This window comes from Phoca vitulina, unplaced genomic scaffold (assembly GCF_004348235.1).
Source record: "Phoca vitulina isolate PV1807 unplaced genomic scaffold, GSC_HSeal_1.0 scaffold7, whole genome shotgun sequence".
Classification (NCBI taxonomy): Eukaryota; Metazoa; Chordata; class Mammalia; order Carnivora; family Phocidae; genus Phoca; species Phoca vitulina.
This window is the reverse complement of record NW_022589710.1, coordinates 49397536-49417719: the sequence shown is the minus strand read 5'-3', so window position 1 is coordinate 49417719 and position 20184 is coordinate 49397536. Positions and strand designations below refer to the sequence as shown.

General features: G+C 40.3%; 1 protein-coding gene across 35 annotated transcripts in view; it reads right to left on the bottom strand.

Moving 5' to 3' along the window:
- The window catches only part of NRXN3 (neurexin 3), a 1527623-nt gene that overhangs the window by 172026 nt on the left and 1335413 nt on the right, over positions 1 to 20184 (bottom strand). For all 35 annotated transcript variants that reach the window (XM_032406089.1, XM_032406090.1, XM_032406055.1 and 32 more), the window contains one exon: positions 10782 to 10953. In XM_032406089.1, the coding sequence (XP_032261980.1) occupies positions 10782 to 10953 (172 nt within the window). The remainder of the gene's footprint in view (positions 1 to 10781; positions 10954 to 20184) is intronic.

Genomic DNA, 20184 nt, shown 5'->3' with positions numbered 1-20184 from the left:
ATCTTGGGATTGTGACTTGGAGCACCACATTGGGTATAGAGATTACTTAAATAAAAAAATTTTTAAATGAGTGGTATGACACTGGAGAGTATGTTACTTATTCTTACTCTTACTCTTGTATATTACTCTGAGATTCAGTTGCCTCATCTCCAAAATGGGAATAATAATAGAATCACTTTCTAGGACGCTGTGAGGATTCAATGTGATGATCCATGAGCCTGATACAAAATAAGTACTGTGTCAGTGTTGCATCTTATTAACTAACATTATTCCCCTAAAATCCTTTATTCAAGGATATGTTGTAATATCCTCATTCCTTGTCCAGGATATACAGCTCTCAAACACTTGTAGGCATTTGGAATAAAGATTTCACCATTGAACTCTGAGAAAAACCACATTTCAATAATGTGATTAAAATGAAAACAAATTTAGTTTAATTAAACATTGAGACTGGCAATTGTGCATCGGGCAGAAACCCATTTCTAGTAAATGTTTAATAATGTGATTACAGAGTATATTGCATGCACTGGGATGTGGGAAACAATAGTAAATTTGCATGTGAATTTACCTCTGTCAACCAAATAATTCTGAGCTCTATATACAATATGAACAGGAGTATCCTGGGAAGCAGATGGAAAAGTGGGGTGGTCGAAAGAGAGACGGGTGTAGGAACAAACAAATCTAGGGAGAATCCCAGTGTTGACACTTTATGGCCCTGTGACTACAACAAATGTGCCCCAACCCCCTGAGCCTTGGTTTCTTTTTCTTCTTTAAAAAAAAAAAAAAAAAAGAAAAAGATTTTATTTATTTATTTGACAGAGAAAAAGGGAGAGCTCACAAGTAGGCAGAGTTGCAGGCAGAGGGAGAGGGAGAAGCAGGCTCCCCACTGAGCAGGGAGCCTGATGTGGGGCTCGATCCTAGGACCCCTGGGATCATGACCTGAGCCGAAGGTAGATGCTTAACCGGCTGAGCCACCCAGGTGCCCCTGGTTTATTCTGTAAAATAAAGAGATGAATACTTCTCCCCTGTAACCATGGGGCAGATGACATGAACTGAAAGAAGGTATGAACAATGCCTGCACATTAGTTCCTTCGGTGTGAAAGGTGAAGGTTGTCATGTCACAGTTTATGCTTCTGTATGTCTAGATAGGGGAGCAGAGTTTGTTAGTACTGTCCCAGAGAACCGAAGGTCACAGCCCAAATCCACCCCAGGCCATTCCCGTCTGGCTTTCAGGCTCCATCAGACACTTACGTGGGCCACTGAACCCAGATTTTATCTGAATGATAGCACCTTCTTACGCTATCTGGAACCGCAGGTACAATACGGGGTACTGCACAGGAACACTAAATTTGCCTTCCAAGAGATACAGGCTCGAGTTCCAGGTATTCCTGTACTAGTTTATGATGCTGGGAGAGCTAATCTCATAAGCATCCCTGTTTCCATGTATAAGATGAGGATAAGAGTAGTGTCTACCTCTCAGGGCTATTTTAAAGATTTAATGTAAGAACTTAGTGCACTGCCTGGCGCTTAATATCTGCACAATAAAATTTAAGTATTAAAACTATCTCGCTTGTGTACATGCACTTCTCTTTCATTAGACTAGAGGATCCTTAAGGGCAGGGGTTTTGTTTTATTTCCCATCATGGACCCATCATTTAGCATGGATTCATAGGCAAAGTGGATTTTAAATTAACATTTGTGGAATGGCTGAATGAATGAATGCCTAAGGAGATTACTCAAACTCACCCCATTGTTGAGGATGGGGGATTAGCAATATCTCTTCTTAATAAAAGGCAACATCAGTTAGTAAAGAGATTTCTGAAGTGCTTCTGCTATTTGAAAGTGCAATATAAATTTTTTTCTGGCCCATTATCAACTCATTTCCATCATATGCTTTGATATAACCTTTAGCTTTGGGCTTGAATGGTCATTTTCCACTTATACACCTAAATCCCCAAGTGTTCTTATGCAGCACGGTGTATCAATCGCTGGCATATGGCAAAACCTTCAAACTAGGCCAACACCGAGCCTTACCATAAGTCTATAAAAGTACCATGTGAAAAACAATGTATCTCATAAAACAAACTAAATTATCAGTGGGAATCAAATCCAGTCCACATTAACTCCATGAACTGAAAATTAGAAGTGTCTCTTTGTCCTTGACTCATTGTCTCTTTTCTCCTCTGACCCTCCTTTCCCCCTTCTTTAGCCTGCCAGGGTATTGACAGGGATTTCAGAGGAGTGGAAGGTCTTTATCTCTTTGAGACGAGATGCAATATGATTACAATCGATTGAGTGATTTACAGTTTAGAGCGCCTTTCATTACCCTCTGTGCTTTATAGAATTATAAATGACATACTGTATGTGAATATATATTATTATTATTATTGGATATTTATGCACCACCTTTTGTAAGAAGCTAAATGTTCTTTTTAGACTTTAAATAATTACAGGGACCCTGCAACCTTGTACAAAACTTAAACTGAAGAGATTGAACTTGGAAACTTTTCCTATAAACACAGCTATACTCCTGGACAGGTTCTGAGGACATCCGATGTCCATCTAACTCTGGGGCAGAATGAAAACAGTACAGGGTAATTGCATTTTATGATTAGGATAATAATTCTGAATTTTAATAGTTAAGACAAATTTTGCAGGCCAGATTTTCTATTTACTGTCTAAACTGGAGCTTCTCTGTGACAACAGGAAAAATAAAATGCAATTCACTTAGCTAGCTTTGAAATTATGCAATGTTTGATGAATGTTTTAATTTGAAAGAATTTGTGTTAATTAGATGCCTTGCATAGAGTGAGATGTCATTAGTATTTTTCTGTCACATTAATTTCAAATGAGTATAATTTAAAAACCACATGAAAGGTGACCACACTGTATTTCTCATCTTGAAAGTGTTAGATGTGGTTTAATATATACATATACTCATTATTCATAGAAATTAAGAAATCCTTTTCCTTACATTTCTAGTTAAATAGTGCCTAGGAGTGATCCTCGATTTTCTCATTACTTATTTCACTGAGTCCCTAGACTATAATATGTATACTATTTAACATATGGTTAAATAAATAATCATCATGTGCCTTTTGTTAAATTCTACCTTCGCCTCTAAATCCCAAGGTAGTCTATTAACAATGAGAAAAGCATAAACTAGGACCCAACTCTAAGATGTGTATCTCATAAAGTCCTATAGAAGTTTCCAGAAACATTATTCTTTTGATGATTATCAAAAGCACTGTCCTATTCACAAATGAATTCTAGGTAAATAATGTCTTTAGTTACTATAATTGCTGTCATATTATCTGATGTAAATCTTCATAATGATAACAAACTCCTTTGTGTGTTATTTAATTATATTATAAATAACCTTGAGTCATGTGTTGGCTTAATGTCTCAGGGACATGTGTCTTGTGTCCATGTGCCATGTGTTTATGAGTCCCTTTTCCCTCTATCCCAAACGTTCTTCTCTCTTCCATAGGGTATGTGTGTGTGTGTGTGTGTGCGTGTGTGTGTGTGTATAAACACATATGTGTATATAAACTTGTGTGTATGTATTCTTGTCTTTTTGTCTTCTAGGTGGTTAGGTTTAATTTTAGCATTAGCTAGAAGACCACAGTTTGTCTTGAAATGCTTATCACCCTCTAAGAGACATTTATAGGGACAGAAAGGCTCCAGGACTGATAGCAGTAATTGTATTTAACTTGTAAGATACAAAGCTATTTATCTTGTGGCTGGGAATTCACAGAAGAGAAAGAAGGGTTGCCTGATAAAACAAAAATTAAAGAAAAAAATACTATGCAACACTCTCCCATCTCAACACTCTCCCATCCCCCAAGACCATTAAATGGTAAAAGAGACTTTCATCTAATAAAGCCCTTCCCATCCACATAGATACAGTGCTAGAAGATAAAAGAGAATTGTGAAAAGAAAGAAGCTGCCAAAGTCCCATAGGTCGAACCAAAGATGTGGAGGAAGGCCAATGTCATAAATGCACAGGGAAGTGCTAACCTGTAACTTGGCAGAAACTAGAGATTTAACTTGAAAGAAAAATTCTGTGAGCCAGGCAAGTACCTAAGATCTCTGAATGGCTCCTAATCTGTAAAATGGGAATAAAACTAACATCAACCTCAAGGGTTTGTACCAAGGGTAGATAAAATGTTGTACATGAAGTGGGAAGTATGTAGTAAATGCTCAGAAAGGGTAGCCATCACCATCAGGATGATTTTGGTTAGGATGGTGGCATCTGCCATTGCTACCTCTCTGGGATAACAATCTTACGCATCAAGTGGGGTGATTATCCCCATGTTGTTATAATGACAACATACATTAGATAAGTTAGGAAGGTATATGGAGGTAAATGCTCATTAATTTATTAATGATGTAAATAGAGATTTATATTATATAAAACAAATAAAAGGAAGAAAGACACAGTATGTTCTAGTCCTGTGCTGTCCAATACTGATCACCAGCTACCACCCTCATAGTGCTGGCCTGAAGACTGCATGAAAAAAAAAATGTATTTAAATCTTCTGTGCCTAGGACATAATAATTGCACAATAAAATAAATTTTCAGGATTGCCTGGGTGGCTCAGTCAGTTGAGTGTCTGTCTTTGGCTCAGGTCATGATCCCGGGGTCCTGGGATCGAGCCCCGTGTTGGGCTCCCTGATCAGCGGGGAGTCTGCTTCTTTCTCTCCCTCTGCTCCCCCGCACTTGTGCTCTCTCCCCCCCCCTCTGTCAAGTAAATAAATAAAATCTTTAAAAAAATAAATAAATTTTCAGGGCCTCAGTCATATCAGCCACATCACAAGTATAGCTACAGAAGGCTAGTGGCTACCATGTTGGACAGCGCTGCTAGTCAGTCTGAAAGGAGAAACACAATTTTAGCTTTCTAAATATCAGCGCTTCTCAAACCTAGCTGCATAGAGAATCACCACCGGAGCTTTTTAAAACTACTGATGCCTGGACCAATGCTTCTCAAATTTGACACTACATATGAATCGCCTGAGTATCTTGTTAAAATGCAGATTCTGATTCAGTAGGTCTGGGGTGAGGCCCAAGATGCCCCATTTTTAACAAGCTCCCAGGCGATGCTGATGCTGCTGATCCATGGACCACACCCCAGACCAATTAGATTACCTGTGCCTGGGGCTTGAGAACTGGCAGTTTATTTAAAGTTCCCAGGAGAATCTCATTTGTAGCCAAGTTCAAGAACACTGCTTCATAAATAATAATACATATATATATATATATATATATATATATATATCTCCACTGAAAAGATTTTTTGTAAACATCTTTTTGCCAAAGACCAACCCCAGCAAGTTGAAAGTCCCTTGGAAGCAGAAACTCACTTACTTGTGAATCCTAATTCATTCCTGACAAGCTGGACTATTTAGCAAAGTCCTCAGGATGTCCTGGTTTGATTGATTAATTGATATATTCTGTGACCAAATGTTTGAAGAACTTATTTATAAGATGGTCTTAAAATGTACTTAGCAATGTTCAAACACATTCATTAAGTCAGCCTTTCTCTTGTTGCTGTTATATCTCTACTGTCTTGAGAACAGGTTCAAATACAGCTTTTCCTCTTGATTGTATTTATATTTATTATTCTCCTTGCAGGACTTTACTATATATGTTTTTTTCTTTTTTACCTCCCTCCAGCTGAACTGAAAGTAACACTAGTCCTGAACGGATGAATGAGCAAGTAGATGGGGCTTGTTTTAATGTGTGCTTCAAATCTGGCCAGGCCTCAAATGTTTGCAGGCCAAGACAGAAAGAAAAAGGAACGAAAACCTCCTGGGTAGGAATCAATGAAAACCCTAGACCTGAGAAATTTCAGCATCATGTCAAGTACAAAGACTTGTTTTTAACCCTTCAAAATCTCAATAATCTAAGATGAGATGTGGACAAATAAATCTCTCCTATTGCATTTTGAACATCACTAAGCATTATAGCAATGTTTTTTGCTCTCAGTACCTATAAAGACAAGATTATGTGGAATTGGACACATTCAAATACAGCTAATAAGTTTTCTAATCTACTGGCCTAGAAAGAGAGCCACTTCTCCAACCCTTTCGTGTTCTGAGCTGGGTGGTCAGACAGCATTCAAGCTCAGGTCATCAGGAGCATTTTATTGACCAGAAAAGGGGAATCCAAGCAAGAGCCTTTCAAATGAGTTGGTATGCAGTATCAAGAAAAAAAGAAAAACAATTGAGACCCTGCTCTCCTCAGCACCATCTGCGGTGGGAAGATGTAAAGTCCTACACACCAGAGCTTCTTGTCAGCCTTCATTTTCCGGGAAGCCGGTCTCTGGCCTGAAAAGCCTCTTATGGCACCACGCTCGGGGTTCTAGTAGGGCTGGTGACACAGCCAGCCACCCAGCCATGGCAGAGAGGATCTTGAACACTCCCAGTCAGCTCAGCCTCCCAGGGGACCGAGAGCTGGGACTAAAATTAATTCCTCATGCTGAAGTCACCTATCACCTCCCCTCGCTTGTCGCCACCACTGCATTATGTCAAGACAGTAATCAGAGACTTTATAAGGAACATTTGTTAGTGCCCGGATGCCAGCTCTGGGCTGATTCTTCTTTTACTTCCCTCTCCTGCTCCTTAGCCTTTCTATTTTCAGGTTCAAAGACAGAAGTTGCTTTTGAGTTCTATACCCAGAATTAAGTGAAATAAGATCCCAATAGCCATAGAACTACTTTCGTTTGGATCCTTCCTGATTTACAAAGAGCCAATGCTGCATGCCCTGTGCCCAGCTGGTTTCTAAATATTTCACAGTGGGATGTTTTAGTAAAGCCACATAAAATCCTATGAATGTCCATGAGAAGATTCTGGAGTTGACCCATTCATCCTGATACACAGACACCTGTTGAGCAGGAACAATTCCCTGAGAGCATGCCCTCAAAATGAGATAACTTATGTAAATATTCTGTAGGAGCTACTCCATATTTCTTTACTGTTTAAACATTAGCAATAGACAAGTAGCACAACCAAACTCCTTTTCATAGTTGCTATACTTATCACTATCAATAAAAGAGGATAGCCTGGAAAAAGAATACATCCCTTTTGTGGAAATTGTGTCAAGCTTGCCTGACCAGATGTCTTTGTTCTCTGATGCCCAGATACAGGGTGTATTTTAATCTTATGGTTTAATATAAATTAAACATTGCCAGATTGCTCTAATGGTGCTTTAAATTTAGTTAAGTGGATCCTTTCAGTAGCACAGGGAAGCAGGAGGGAGAGAAAATAAGGTATCCAAAGGTCAAAAGGTGACCATTCCTAAGAAGTCTTGGAAGACTGGAATATAAAACTAGATTGGGGGCACCTGGGTGGCTCAGTCAGTGAAGAGTCCAACTCTTGATTTTGGCTCAGGTCATGATCTCAGGGTCATGAGACTGAGGAGCCCCACATCAGGTTCTGTGCTGGGCATGGAACCTGTGTAAGATTCTTTCTCTCTCCCTCTCCTTCTGCTCCTCCTCCTAGCCTCCCCCGACCCCGCCACTCTTGCTCACTTATGCTCTCTCTCAAAAATAAATTAATTAATTAATTTAAAAAACTAGATTGTTCCAAATAAACATTTACCCTTTAAAAAAATAAGAAAAAATAAAAATAAAACTAGAATGTTGGACTTTCCATTACTACTTTCCAATCTAGGCAATGAAGTATGATGATGACTACTTCAAATACTCAGTATTCTTTCAATTGCCTCATGGAAGCACATTACTGTAGTTGTTAGAAGGACAGCTTGGACTCAATAGAAATGAGCCTTTTAGCACAGCTAAAAAAAAAAAAAAACTTTTCTTTTTAAAAAGATTTTCGACTCCACATCTCACAATAACCACCTTTGTGTGGTTATGGGTACTGACATATGTAATAGATACTTTTTAAAAAAAGGAGTAAGTTTAAGATTACACAAGAAGAGAGATGCTCATTTCTATCCATGCACTTTTCAAAATATCCCCCAATTTCTGTGGGAACAGGAGTGGAAATTGTGCCCAGTTGAGAACAGGAGAATATGGTCTTAGTTCTGTCATAGTAAACATGTGACCTTAGGAAAAACACAGCATCTTCCTGCGTCTCTTTTTAAATTTGAAATGGAGAATAAGAATGTCCACCCTACCTAATCTGTGGGCTGTTTAGTGGTCACAGTGAAGTCATCTGTATGAGTGAAGACGTCATAGTAAAACAACGCTACCCAAATATTTGGTCATTCTCATAGCTAACATTGATTATTGACTTAATTAACATTTTACATACATTCATTCAATCTACACATTAGCCCTGGAAAGTCAGTATTAACACAACCCCCTTTTATAGACCAGTAAACAGAGGTTGGGAGGTTAAATAGCTTGTCTCAAGTTACTGAGGGGAAACTGGATCCCACAAATAGGGAGAATATACACTTAGAGAACTGAGAAAAAAGAGTAAAAGGTGAGAATTTGGGGAGAAAGAATATATTTTTAAAGCATTAGAGTGATCATCAAAAAAGAAAAATCAAGAGTGTTAGAAATTCTTACAGTCATTTTATGGTATACTGTTGTATTTTGAATTGCATATGGGGAGAGGCACCAAATCATTTAGCTCTTAGGGCCTTTCAAGGTTTTAATCCAGCCTGTCTTAGACTCAGAGCTGATGGCACCAAGGTACCAACTCCAGTCAGGTGACTCCAAAGCCCATATTTATAACTGCTCTACTGCATCTTGCTCTGTAATAATAATACTTATTATAACTAAGTAACCATTGCCAATAGTTACTAGTAATAAGCATTTTCAGTGGTAAGCAATGCCATTCAAGAAAAGTTTATTCTGTTTTGAAAACATAGTAAGCAACCCATAATCTGGATCTCAAGATACAAAGAGAAAGGCACACAGCGAGAGTCACTGGTTTTCTTACTGTGGCTTTTAAATGACCATTAAAGAGTCTTCAGGAAACTCGTGGGTTCTATATCGGCTCAGGGCAGGGGGTTAACATCAGTTTAGAAATCTTTGAAATTCCTAATAGAAACACAACAAACCCTATAGCAGCATTAGCAGGGCCAATGATAACATGCATGGAGAGAGAGAGTGAGTTTTCTGATAATCAGATAAACAGCTTTTAAGATCTTAGGCTATTTGGATTCCCGTGCTCACCCATCCCCCAGAGTTTAAGCACGAAACATTTAAAAATCAGGTCTATTAGTGTCTAGCGAATTTGGATGATGATAAGAACTCATAGTAGCTGCTAACACCTCTGGCTCTCTTCAAAAGCTCAAAGATAAATGCATAAAGTCATTTTTGTGCCTTAATCTGAGAAGTACTAAATGTATGGCAAGAGACTCCCAGCAAAGGCTGAGCTGGATATTGTATGGAGACTGAAATGGTAGATAAATGGGTGGGCGGGGCTTTTCATATCAATAGCTTGGGAGTCTTGTATGTATGCTTTTTGTAGATGCTCCCATAATCCTTAAACCAGGCACAGGAAGACTCTGGTTTTTCAGTGGGGGGGGGGGGGGGGGGGGGGGGCAGTAACACAATTACTTCTGATTGGCTTTTAAAGAAAATTAATGATGAATTAGGCATGAAAATTACAGCCTTCAAGTCATTCAAAATTCTTGGGCCACAAATAAGCAAATTTACTTTATGTATTTCTCCCAAGTGTGATGATTATTAGCTAAACAGCTCTTAAAAACTTCTGAAAATGTGCTTTGGGCTTCCTTATCTCTGTGCTCACTTCACTATTAAGGAAGTGAGAGGACAGCAGTAAGAGAATTATGGAGAGTTTGAAGCGTAGGAGAGAGAGAGAGGGTGAAACATAGCATCATGCCCACATTAGTGAAAAGTTCAATATTCTGAGCTAGTCTCTTGCATCCACCAAGTGATAATGCAACTGTGGAACAAAGGCCCTTAGCCAAAGTATTTTCCCTTCCATTCCTGGAACTTTTTTGATCAGGGTTCAGGGCTCTTTTGCTAAGAGAAGTGAGAGATGAGAGGGAAAGCTAAAGGATGATTTGAATGACCTCTTTAAAATAAGGCAACCTTTCCTCCCATTGCCTTTGATTTGGCCATCTGGCTCTGGGAGTTTGCTGGCAAATGCTCCTTGACCATCAAATTTAAACAGATGATTAACCCCTCTCCCTCCCACACCAGCATGCTTGTTATTAAAATGCCTACTAGGACCGATCTCTGAATATCAAGGCAGGCTTAGTATAAATGAAAGAAAAAAATGGGCAAAGTCAACCAAATGAATGAAACCCCACCCTTCGTTTCTCTCTCATCATTACCCTGACTTGATGTTCATCACTTTAAGTTTAGTAAACTTCCTTTCACAGTCTTTCTGAAATCTCTGACCATCTGTACCTTCAACCTCACCTGCCTAAATGGCACCACAGAGTCCAGATAACAAAGGGATTATTCTGTGATTATCGACGATAGCTCACGATGGAGATGGCACCCCTTCCCTCCACTGGTCATCATTTGCAATGCCCTGGAAAGCCTACAGCCATGTCTTTAGTATGAGCCAGTCAGGCAGTACTGGTCAGGTTGACAAAAAGTGTTCAGTGCATAGTTAGTAAGTCTCCAGAAGCTCCCTATGCTGAACCAAGCCCTAACATGATAACTCATCTTGTCCTACAAAAAAAAAAAAAAAAAAAAAAAAAATACATGAATGATGTGCTTAGTATTCAGTGTTTTATGATTTGGTGACAGTCATGAAAAAGTTGCCACTTAGGAGTAAGAATGGGAGAGCCGAAGAGAGTCTGTGGTCACTGAGAGTACAACACGTACCTGTGGGATAATGTTCATTCACTGGCCAGTTGTCCACCTGGAGGGTGGCATTGCCGCCGTTCCTGGTGAAGCGCACCACATGATATTTACCATCATTGACAGGAGTTCTCTCCTCCTTGATAGAGATGTCAACTGTGCCGATATTGAAGACAACTCCGATTTTCCCCTGTTCCTATGATAAAGAAACACAAAGGGCATAGTTAGCACCAACCACAAGGTGTTCTCCCTTTATAGTGGGTCCTCCAGCTAGCAATAAATCTGTAGGTACCCAGAGGGAGCTGGCAGCATGAAGGTCACAACAGTATCCTACATTTCTCCATGGGCTTTCATCCTGAACATAGAAACCAATGGCATAAAGCCACCCAGATTGCTCTCACGGGCTGCCCTGCACAGCTTACATCATTTGCTTGCTCTCCACAGATAGCTAAGCTGGAAACCACAGAACTACCTAAGAGCTGTGTAGTGACACTGCAAAGTGCATTTCTGTGAGAGCAATGAGGCCTATTTTCTAGGAGAGGTAATTAGACCCTGGACCCTAGATCGCCTCACAGTTTAGATTTAGGATTAAAGAAGAAATATAAGCATACTTGCACATTTTGGGGGGTGATCAAGGCCAAGGGAAGGGGTACAATGAATGATGAGGAGGCAATGTCAGAGGGGCTAGCATCATGGATCAACACGCAAGGACACGCTGTGCAGTCTCAAACCCATAGAAAACGTATCCTCAGTAGAGGTCAGTGAAACCGAGCTGGGGTTTTCAGAGTCAGATGGCTGCCACTCTTCCCACACGTGTAGCCCTATTCCTAAGGCTCATCCAAAGAGGGCTGGAACATTCAGTGCTACAGCTTTATGCCACATAGCACACGAGAACCCAATGGCCCAGAAAGAGACTTCTGGGAGGGAAAATACAATGAATGCCAGAAGAGAAATACTACGGCAATGAAGGTGATGATTATGGTGAAGGTAGAGGTGATGACATCATCTACTTCCTGCAAGTGCCCAGAAGCACTGAAACATAAATAATGCTCTTAAAACTCTTACTCTTCTCCTCCAGTCATTGGTTATGACTAAGAGTTAGAATTAGTATTCACAATGAGACACAAAACAAAAGTAACCTTACTGGTCAGATATAATCAGTTTCTGCCAACCTCCTAGGAAGGTATCACAGCATGCAGGATGCCAGGAGGGATGGGTGAGGAGAGAAGGAGACATCTTTCTCCATTTTTCTAGTTGTCTGACTTCTTGGCTAAGCAATAGGTTGGACATTCAAGGACAATAAAATTTAGTGGTAACTCTGATGTTCTATTTGTCCACATAGTCTCTGTTATCCTCTCTGTTCTTATTCAAGAAGTAGAAGGAGAATAAAAAGAAGGAGGAGGAGGAGGACAGGGAAGAGGAGGAGGAGGGGGAGAAGGATAAGAAAAAGAAAGATATGAAGAAAGAAGCCCAGAAGCCATATAAACTAAGTGTAGGAAAGATTTCATAGAAACTCAGATTTAGTAATTGGGTTCATTCATTTATAAATAAAAATTCATTCAATACATAAATATGATATTTATGAAGCACCAATTGTGCTTAAAGTCAGTAAATTAAGACTTCTGATGAGATTTTAGGCACTGGTTTCCAGATAATTTGGTACACTTCACTTCTTTTTTCAAAAGACAGGCTTTCTTCATCTTGCTAATTTTCCTTTAGTATGCGAACACATCTTATTCCCAATAAAAGAATGGACAAGTACCCAGGAGTCTTGATTTTAGAAAGTAGGCGTCTAAGCTAAGAAAGGCTGCTTTTGGCATGCAGGAATGCTCTGATATGGGGTGGACATCGCTGTCTCCTTTGTGCTCGGATAGCACAGCATGCAATGTAAAATGATGTCTGCAATTCCCATGTTCTGTTCTCTGCAAAAAGGAATGCAGGTGCCTCCCCAAATGGGGACTAAATGTACTTATGATTTCGTAAATCCCTGTTTATTGTGGCACTATGTTCTCAGGGTTTTTTTTCTTTCCCCACCCCTACATCTCCAGCCCTAAACAAAGCACTTAGCATTAAAATGGAGAAATGAAACTGATGATCGGTTCTTTTGCATCTTTCATGCCCATAATTAATAATGTGATAATGTGATGATCCATTTTATTCTTTCTCCTTAATTCTCTGGGAATTCAGAAATGGTATTATGATTTTCCTGCTTCCCCCTACTTAAAGCGTTGGCATTCATGTCTAAGGGTGTGTGTGTGTGTGTGTGTGTGTGTGAGCACCTACTCATCCTTAGGCCTAGATAAGCAAGGCTATAGTAACCTGCGTCATAACCTGTTTAGCAGAATGAGGGAACTGGAGGAGTTAAGAAACCATGACCGCAGACACCATTACTCCTCTGCTCACCCCACAGATGTGGGCTGTTTATTGCACCACTGTTCTTCAATGAGAAACCACTATATAAATCCTGGATGCACGCAGGGCTGCTGGCGATTCAATTCGCCTCTGAGTCACTAATTAATCATGGATGGAGAACAGTTTTAGGTAGAGAGAGGGGACCTTTAAACCAGCAGTAGCATCGGGCGGTTCTGGCTCAGTGAGTTGGCTGATCAGTGAGATATATTCTTGGGCAGATTTTCTGCAAGATCCATAATAGATTCAGGGGAAGAAAAGATTTAATCTCTGCCAGAATAAATATTTGGTCTTTATCGGAGGTGCCACACATTTGGCGCTGCAATCACTGCTTCAGAGACATCTTCTTAATCCTGCTAGCGCTAGGGCCAATGTCAGTGGAGACCCCTACCCAGATGCCGCATTGTGTTTCCCCACAGCGGGACATGTGGCTGCGCTAGACCTCAGATGCGGTCTCTTTACTTGCGGTAATAAGATTTCATTACCGCAACCTCCTTGTCATTTGTCATGGGACCACAGTGGCATTATAATCTGTGGCTAACTGCTTTGTCTCAGTTCATTATAAGTCTTAACGGCAAGTACCCATAGACTTGCCTAGGCTTGAATCCCTGACGCTCAGCTGCCATGAAAATAAACTCGGCTGGCTCAGGTGTCCAGAGAGGAGACGATCTGAGGGATAAAAAGCACTGGCTTTGGAAACAGCCCTGACTGACCTTTGGGCAAGTCACTTAACTTTTCTGAACCCTTTCTTAATAATATATGATGGGGACAGGATACCAGCTCCCCAGACTTCCTAGGGCCGTTATAAGGCTAAAATGATGCGATTATAATGATTCGTATGATAGCACTTTATAATATAAATAAATAAAATATTATTCAAGTAAAAGGGATAAATGGAGATCAGGAGAAGGAACAATACAAACATTTGGCCACGTGTCACACTCTGTGAGCACTGGAGAAGTTAACTGGTTCAATAGGATAAACACGGTTTTAGCATGGCATGGTTCAAATAATACCTCTCTCTGGCTCTGAAAACCCAATGACCTTGGGCAGGTTATTTAACTTCTGATTTCCCTACTATAAAAGGATCTGTGGAGGAAGGGAAAAGCGAATTGCTACCTTTGAAGCTTGTTGCGAGGATTTTAGGAGAATACATACGTGTGAAACTCCCACAGCACGTGGCTCTGCTTGCTTTGGGACTAAAATAAATGTCAGTCATCTTTTCGCTTTCTTTCCCCTCATTAGTATAGTTGAAAGTGGTGGTGTGAACTAAGGGCTGGCTGGTTTGGCGATAGTGTCATCAAGCAGTATTGTAAAAATAAATGTAAATTTTAGCAAACAGAACATTAAAAAAACAACATTTGCACGGTTGAGTTCCTGTCACAATTTGGTAGTTGCTCTCTCTTCACATTCCTCGGTATCTTTTAGAAGCCTTTCCAAGGCAAGCAAAGTATAGCTGCAAAAACAGCATGACTATAAATTTTAATAACTCCACACCCATCACCACTAAAGTTGCTACCAAAGGCAATCACTTCAATCCATGTTCTTCCTTGATATTAAAAACACAGACAAGTGGTAAATCAGAAGACATTACCAAAGAGTCCTCAAGTGCAATAAAAAAAAAGTCTGTTAAAAAAAAAACAAACAAGACTGAATGGCACAAGAAAACAGCTGTTTGTAAATAGCCAGTAAATCCATTCTTCATCAATAATGACTGTTTACAAGCCCACCTGGTTCCTCAAATTAGTCCAGCTCCAGCTTTCTGACCTTCCATCAGCCACGTGACAGTTATTGCTATGGAGGTGACCCATGAGATACTACTAACCCCAGTGTTAGATTTCAGAAGCAGAGATGCACAAGGGCAAGAAAAATCCTCAGGAATAAAGACCTCCCTGCAGGCAATCTCTTCATTCATTCCACCGTGCCCCCGGGGAAGGCAAAATGCACCATCCACTATTTTAGACAATTGCAGCTGACAGAAACAGAACTGGGACTCTCAAAGTTATGCCTGGGAGACGTGCAAAGGAAGCAGTTCTCAATATCTTGACTTCTAGGCTTCCCACAGAATCTGGGAATTCAGTGCTAGGCAATAACACAGGATGAACAACAGGTATGTGATCCTACTCGGGGCCAGACACTGCCAGGCCTGGCATGCCTGTTCCAAAGTCTGGGTCACAACCAATAAAACAATCAGTGGCAGCGTTTACTGCATTTTTCTAGTTTCCCCCCATTGTTGGCTCATAGTAAGAGAGGATTTCTTAGGTCCCCTTGTGATGTGTAGGGCCAAGAGACCAGTGCTGACCAATAAATTAGGTGTCACTCCTGAGCCATGCATTAAACTGCTGGTGTGAGACCAACCAGAGTTCTCCCACTGGCTCTCAACCACTGTATCCAGCAAATTCCTGGCAGTGGCTTCTTTGTCAGCCTGGGTCATTGAGCGAGGATGGCAACAAGCCAACTCAAATGGGAATGAGAAACAAAGGTAAATGAGAGGCAAATGAGAAACAAAGCTTGATTGTTTTATGCCACCAAATATTGAAGCTGCTTGTTACGCAGTGTAATCCAGACTACCTTGAAGAGCAGAGTAGGTGCTTGGCAGGTACGTTTTGATAGAACAATTTTGGAATTCTTAAAATTACCCTCCAGATTTTATAGACTAAAAAAGATGGAGATTCACAGAAGTGGGAATTCACACAACTAATAGAAGATGCATTTAAGATTAGAATTCAGGTCTGTCTGGCTTTAAAACCCATGGATTTTCCACCATGTTATGTTTCAGTCACATTTATTACATGTTGCAATTGAGTTATTTATATAAGTCACTGTATACATCACATATTATATACTTTATGTTTGCCTAACTTGCCTAACCTATCTACCTAATCTAACTATGGGTATCTCAAATGTAGGGATACCAACAGGTGCTCAGTTAACGTTTATTAAATTAAAGGATAAGAGAATGAATGAATAGGGAATTAGAATGCATGGTTCTGGTAGAAAAAAAATTGTGTTGGTAAGTTTTTATACCATGGGAGGTTAAAAAGGATTTGAATAGTACATGATAATGAAGAGAACTGTTGATCCATATCCACATTTTTTTGCAATAAATCTTAATCAAAACATAAAATCTCACTGTGCTTTATGTATGCAATCAATAAAAAAAGATGAGGTATGATTTTGATTCATCAGATAATTTTGGCTGAGGGAGAATTTTATTGAAGTTCTCTAGGGTAAAACACTCTTGTGTTTAGTAGAACACAGTATGGACACTTTTCGTGGCCAGTCACTGTCTTTCAGTGAAGATCATCAGGCCATTCTTTCAATGTTATGGTCTCCTTGTTCTAGACTGAAGATAATTGTTAGCTAATAAGCAGGGAGTATGTACTTTCTGTGTGCAGAGTTGTGCACTATTGAAACAGTCAAGAGATATAAGAGACCAGGTCTCTCTCTCAAGAAGTCTAAGCCAATCAGGAATTATCCAAACTGACAAGACTCCAGCTATGAAGGTTGGAGATGGTTTGGACTTTCACTATCATCCCAGGCCCCTTCCCTTGGGGTGGGGCGGGGGGAGGACTGTGACAAGAAGGGCAAGGCAGAAGGAAAATGTCTGCTCTAGGTTCCAGAAGACTTTGTAATTTAGAATCAGAAGACCTGAGCCCAGTCAAGCTCCACATCTTATTGTCCAGGTAATCTTGAGCAGGTCATTCAACTATCTATACAAAAAAAAAAGAACAAGACAATAATAGTAACACCTGTGTTAAATGGAATTTAAGAGAAATGAATAAAATCTTGGCAAATCCTGAAGTGCTCTTCAAAGGACGATGTAAAAATGATGTCAATGGTGGGGGTGAGGATGGTTGGGACAGCTGGGTGACAGAGAAATAGTGTGACAGATGATGAATGAGTCAGAGGCTTTTGCACACATCCTATAGGATACCACTCTATTTAAAATGACTGTCTCCCATTCAAGATCATCAACTCTAGAATCTGTACAGATTGTCCCTAGAAAATTCATGTTAAATGGCTTGGAAACAAATTCTATTTTCCTAAATCTGCACAGGTCTCAGTGACCTTTGCACCCACCCAGCAACACTGCATCCACCTCTCCACCTCCAGCTGCACCCCTCCTGTTGTTGTGCTGAAGTCTGGTTGCGGGAGATCAATCAATTAAAGCGGATTAGATCCATGGACTGAATTACTAACAGAGGGCCAAGAGAGATAAGACTGATAAATAGCTCAAGACAGCTCCATCTCTAACTCCAAGCAAAGAAAAAAAATAAGAGCAAGCATGGATGACAGCTCAGGACAACAGGAACTCTGACCTGAATGGGGGAGTCAAGGAAGGACAAGACAGCCAGTGCAAGTAAATAAGATGCAAGGCAGAACCAGTGCTCTAATAGTCAGTGGTCACAAATGGCATCCCGAGTCACCATGTCCCTCAAATGCACTCTGAACATTCACTTCTAATCCACAGACCCCAGTGTCATACCAGTTGGGGTAGTTTGGCAGTTAAGTCTGACCGCAAAGCAAAAATTAAAGTTAATTTCCATAGAAGCCCTAGTGTTGCACCACGACCTGGAGCAGCCTCCTGGCAGGATTCAGGTGACAGTTGGCAAGGCAGTGAAGACTAAAACCCGGTTCAGACAGAACATCTCCCATAAATGCCTTGCTTTCCCCCTAAATCTCGACCGCAGCTGTGTGGAACTACCCAAGGGCTTTAAGAAAGAGATCTCAGGCACTGTGATCACAGTAATGACACTATCATCCTCAAAAATTTAAAACACACACACACACACGTTTCAAATCACCTAGAATATTATTCTAGATCATCTTACATCTTATCTCTATACTTAACAAAGTGTGGTCCTGAGACCAGCAGTATCAGCGTCAGCCTCACCTGGGAACTTGTTAGAAACGTAAATTCTGGGACCTAACACCAGACCCTCTGAATCAGAAACCCTGGAGTCGGGCCCAGCAATGTGTATTTTCACAAGCTCTCCAAGTAATTCAGATGCTTGCCAAAGTCTGGGAACCACTTCCTTATGTCTTGGTTTCACTCGGGCAGTGGTTTCAACTGGGAGTGATTTTGTGCCCAGGGACATTTGGCAAAAGGTCTGGAGACATTTTTGGTGATCCCATCTGGGGGTGGGGCATGCTACTGGCATGTAGTGGGTAAAGGCCAGGAATGCTGCTAAATATCCAATAATACACAAACAGGAAATATCTGGCCTATAATAACAGTGTCGCTACTGAGAAACTCTGCACTAGGGAGAACGAAACTTTAGTCACACAACAAACATCTATAAAGCATGTGTGGTTTGAAAGAGGCTGTTCTATAAACATTTATATATATGGTCTATTTCATTCCTCACAATGCTCCTTCTTTGAGGTATGAAGGAATATACACACATGTACAATGTTACACACGCACACACTATGCACGTGTATGTAAGTGCATGTTTGTGTGGTCACACATGAAAATTTTTACATATTTGGTCCAAATCTGTGATCTAGCCCTCAGAGCACAGGATGAGCTCTGAGCATCTATGAATAATTGGACTCTCCCCATGCTCTATGTTGTACTCCAGTGCCCATTTTATAGATGTACACTTGGAAATGCAAGCTTACGTGGCCAGAAAGTGGCAGGTCTGGAATACGTGTCCTTCTCTCAACTCATTGCTACTAGCCCCTAAGAAAGTGTCCCAGTGTCCCAGTACATCTCCCAGCACAATGACATTAGCTGAGAGTCCCTTGACTTTTTACTCCAGATGAGGTAGTCAGTTTCCACAAAGATGGATGATCAGCAGCTCCCCTACAGAAGAGAGACCAGTAAACAGCCAGGAACGTTTCTAGACCTATTCTGTGGTTGTAAAGAAACCTTTAGTGATTTTCCAAAATGTTTTATTATTTACCTGTCTTTTAAGTGACAGACTGAGTTAACATCACTTCAAGGTGAATGGACCTATGTGAATAATAAACATCAACCAAAATTTCTGGTTTAATAAGTGAGGCATTCTCAGTCACTTGCCTTGATGAATTCCAAGTCTAAACTTTACACCATTTTCTAGCTGGGAAAAAAAATTAGTATGCACATTTCAGAATTGAGAGATTTAGTATTTGGGATTACCAGAAAATACAAGCAGATTACTGCACGTTTTAATGATGCCTTTGGAGAATGGGCACGCAAAAGTTGTAGGAGGCAGATTGGCCTGACATAGAGATCAATAAACAATGGACCAAATCCAGCTATTGCCTACTTATGTAAATAAAGTTTTATTGGTAGGCAGCTGTGCTCATTCACTTACATATTGTCGGTGCTGCTAACAGCAGAGCTGAGTAGTTGCAACAGAGATCTTGTGGCCTGCAGGCCTAAAATATTTACTCCCTGCCCTTTACAGAAAAAGTTTGCTGACCCTTCTTATTGAAGCTTGCGCAACTTAAAGCTAGCCATGTTAGTTGTTTATTGTTTTTGTTTTTGTTTTCCTTCAGTTTTTGACCTATAGTTTATGTTTACTTGGTCAGAATAACTCGAATATCAGTGGGAGGGTCAGACGGGGAGCCTGTCTGTACCTGCTCATTCAATGATTACCTGGAGTATAGAGCACATTTCTAATAAGACAACATATATAAAAATTCACCCAATTTAGGTACAAACTAATCTATCTCAGATCCATTAAGGGTGGTTTAGATACTAAAATCAATTCAACAGAGCACTGTTTGAAGGTAGGCAGCCGAGGACACAGAGAAATACATTAGAGGCTCCTGGCAAAAGATGATGGTGGCTCGGAATAGTCTGGTAATGGGGGAGATGAAGCGAAGTTGTAAAGTTATTAAAATTATAATGATATGACATTTCTTTCTGAAAATCTATCTAGGTCTCTGGAGTGAATCATGTACATGTTAAAGTCTTGGGACTCTAAAAGCCAGCACACATCACTCTGATGCCAGGCCTTCAGTTTACGACACAAGATGGAATGAGAGAAGAGAACAGCATTGCTACCCAACGAGTATGCATCCG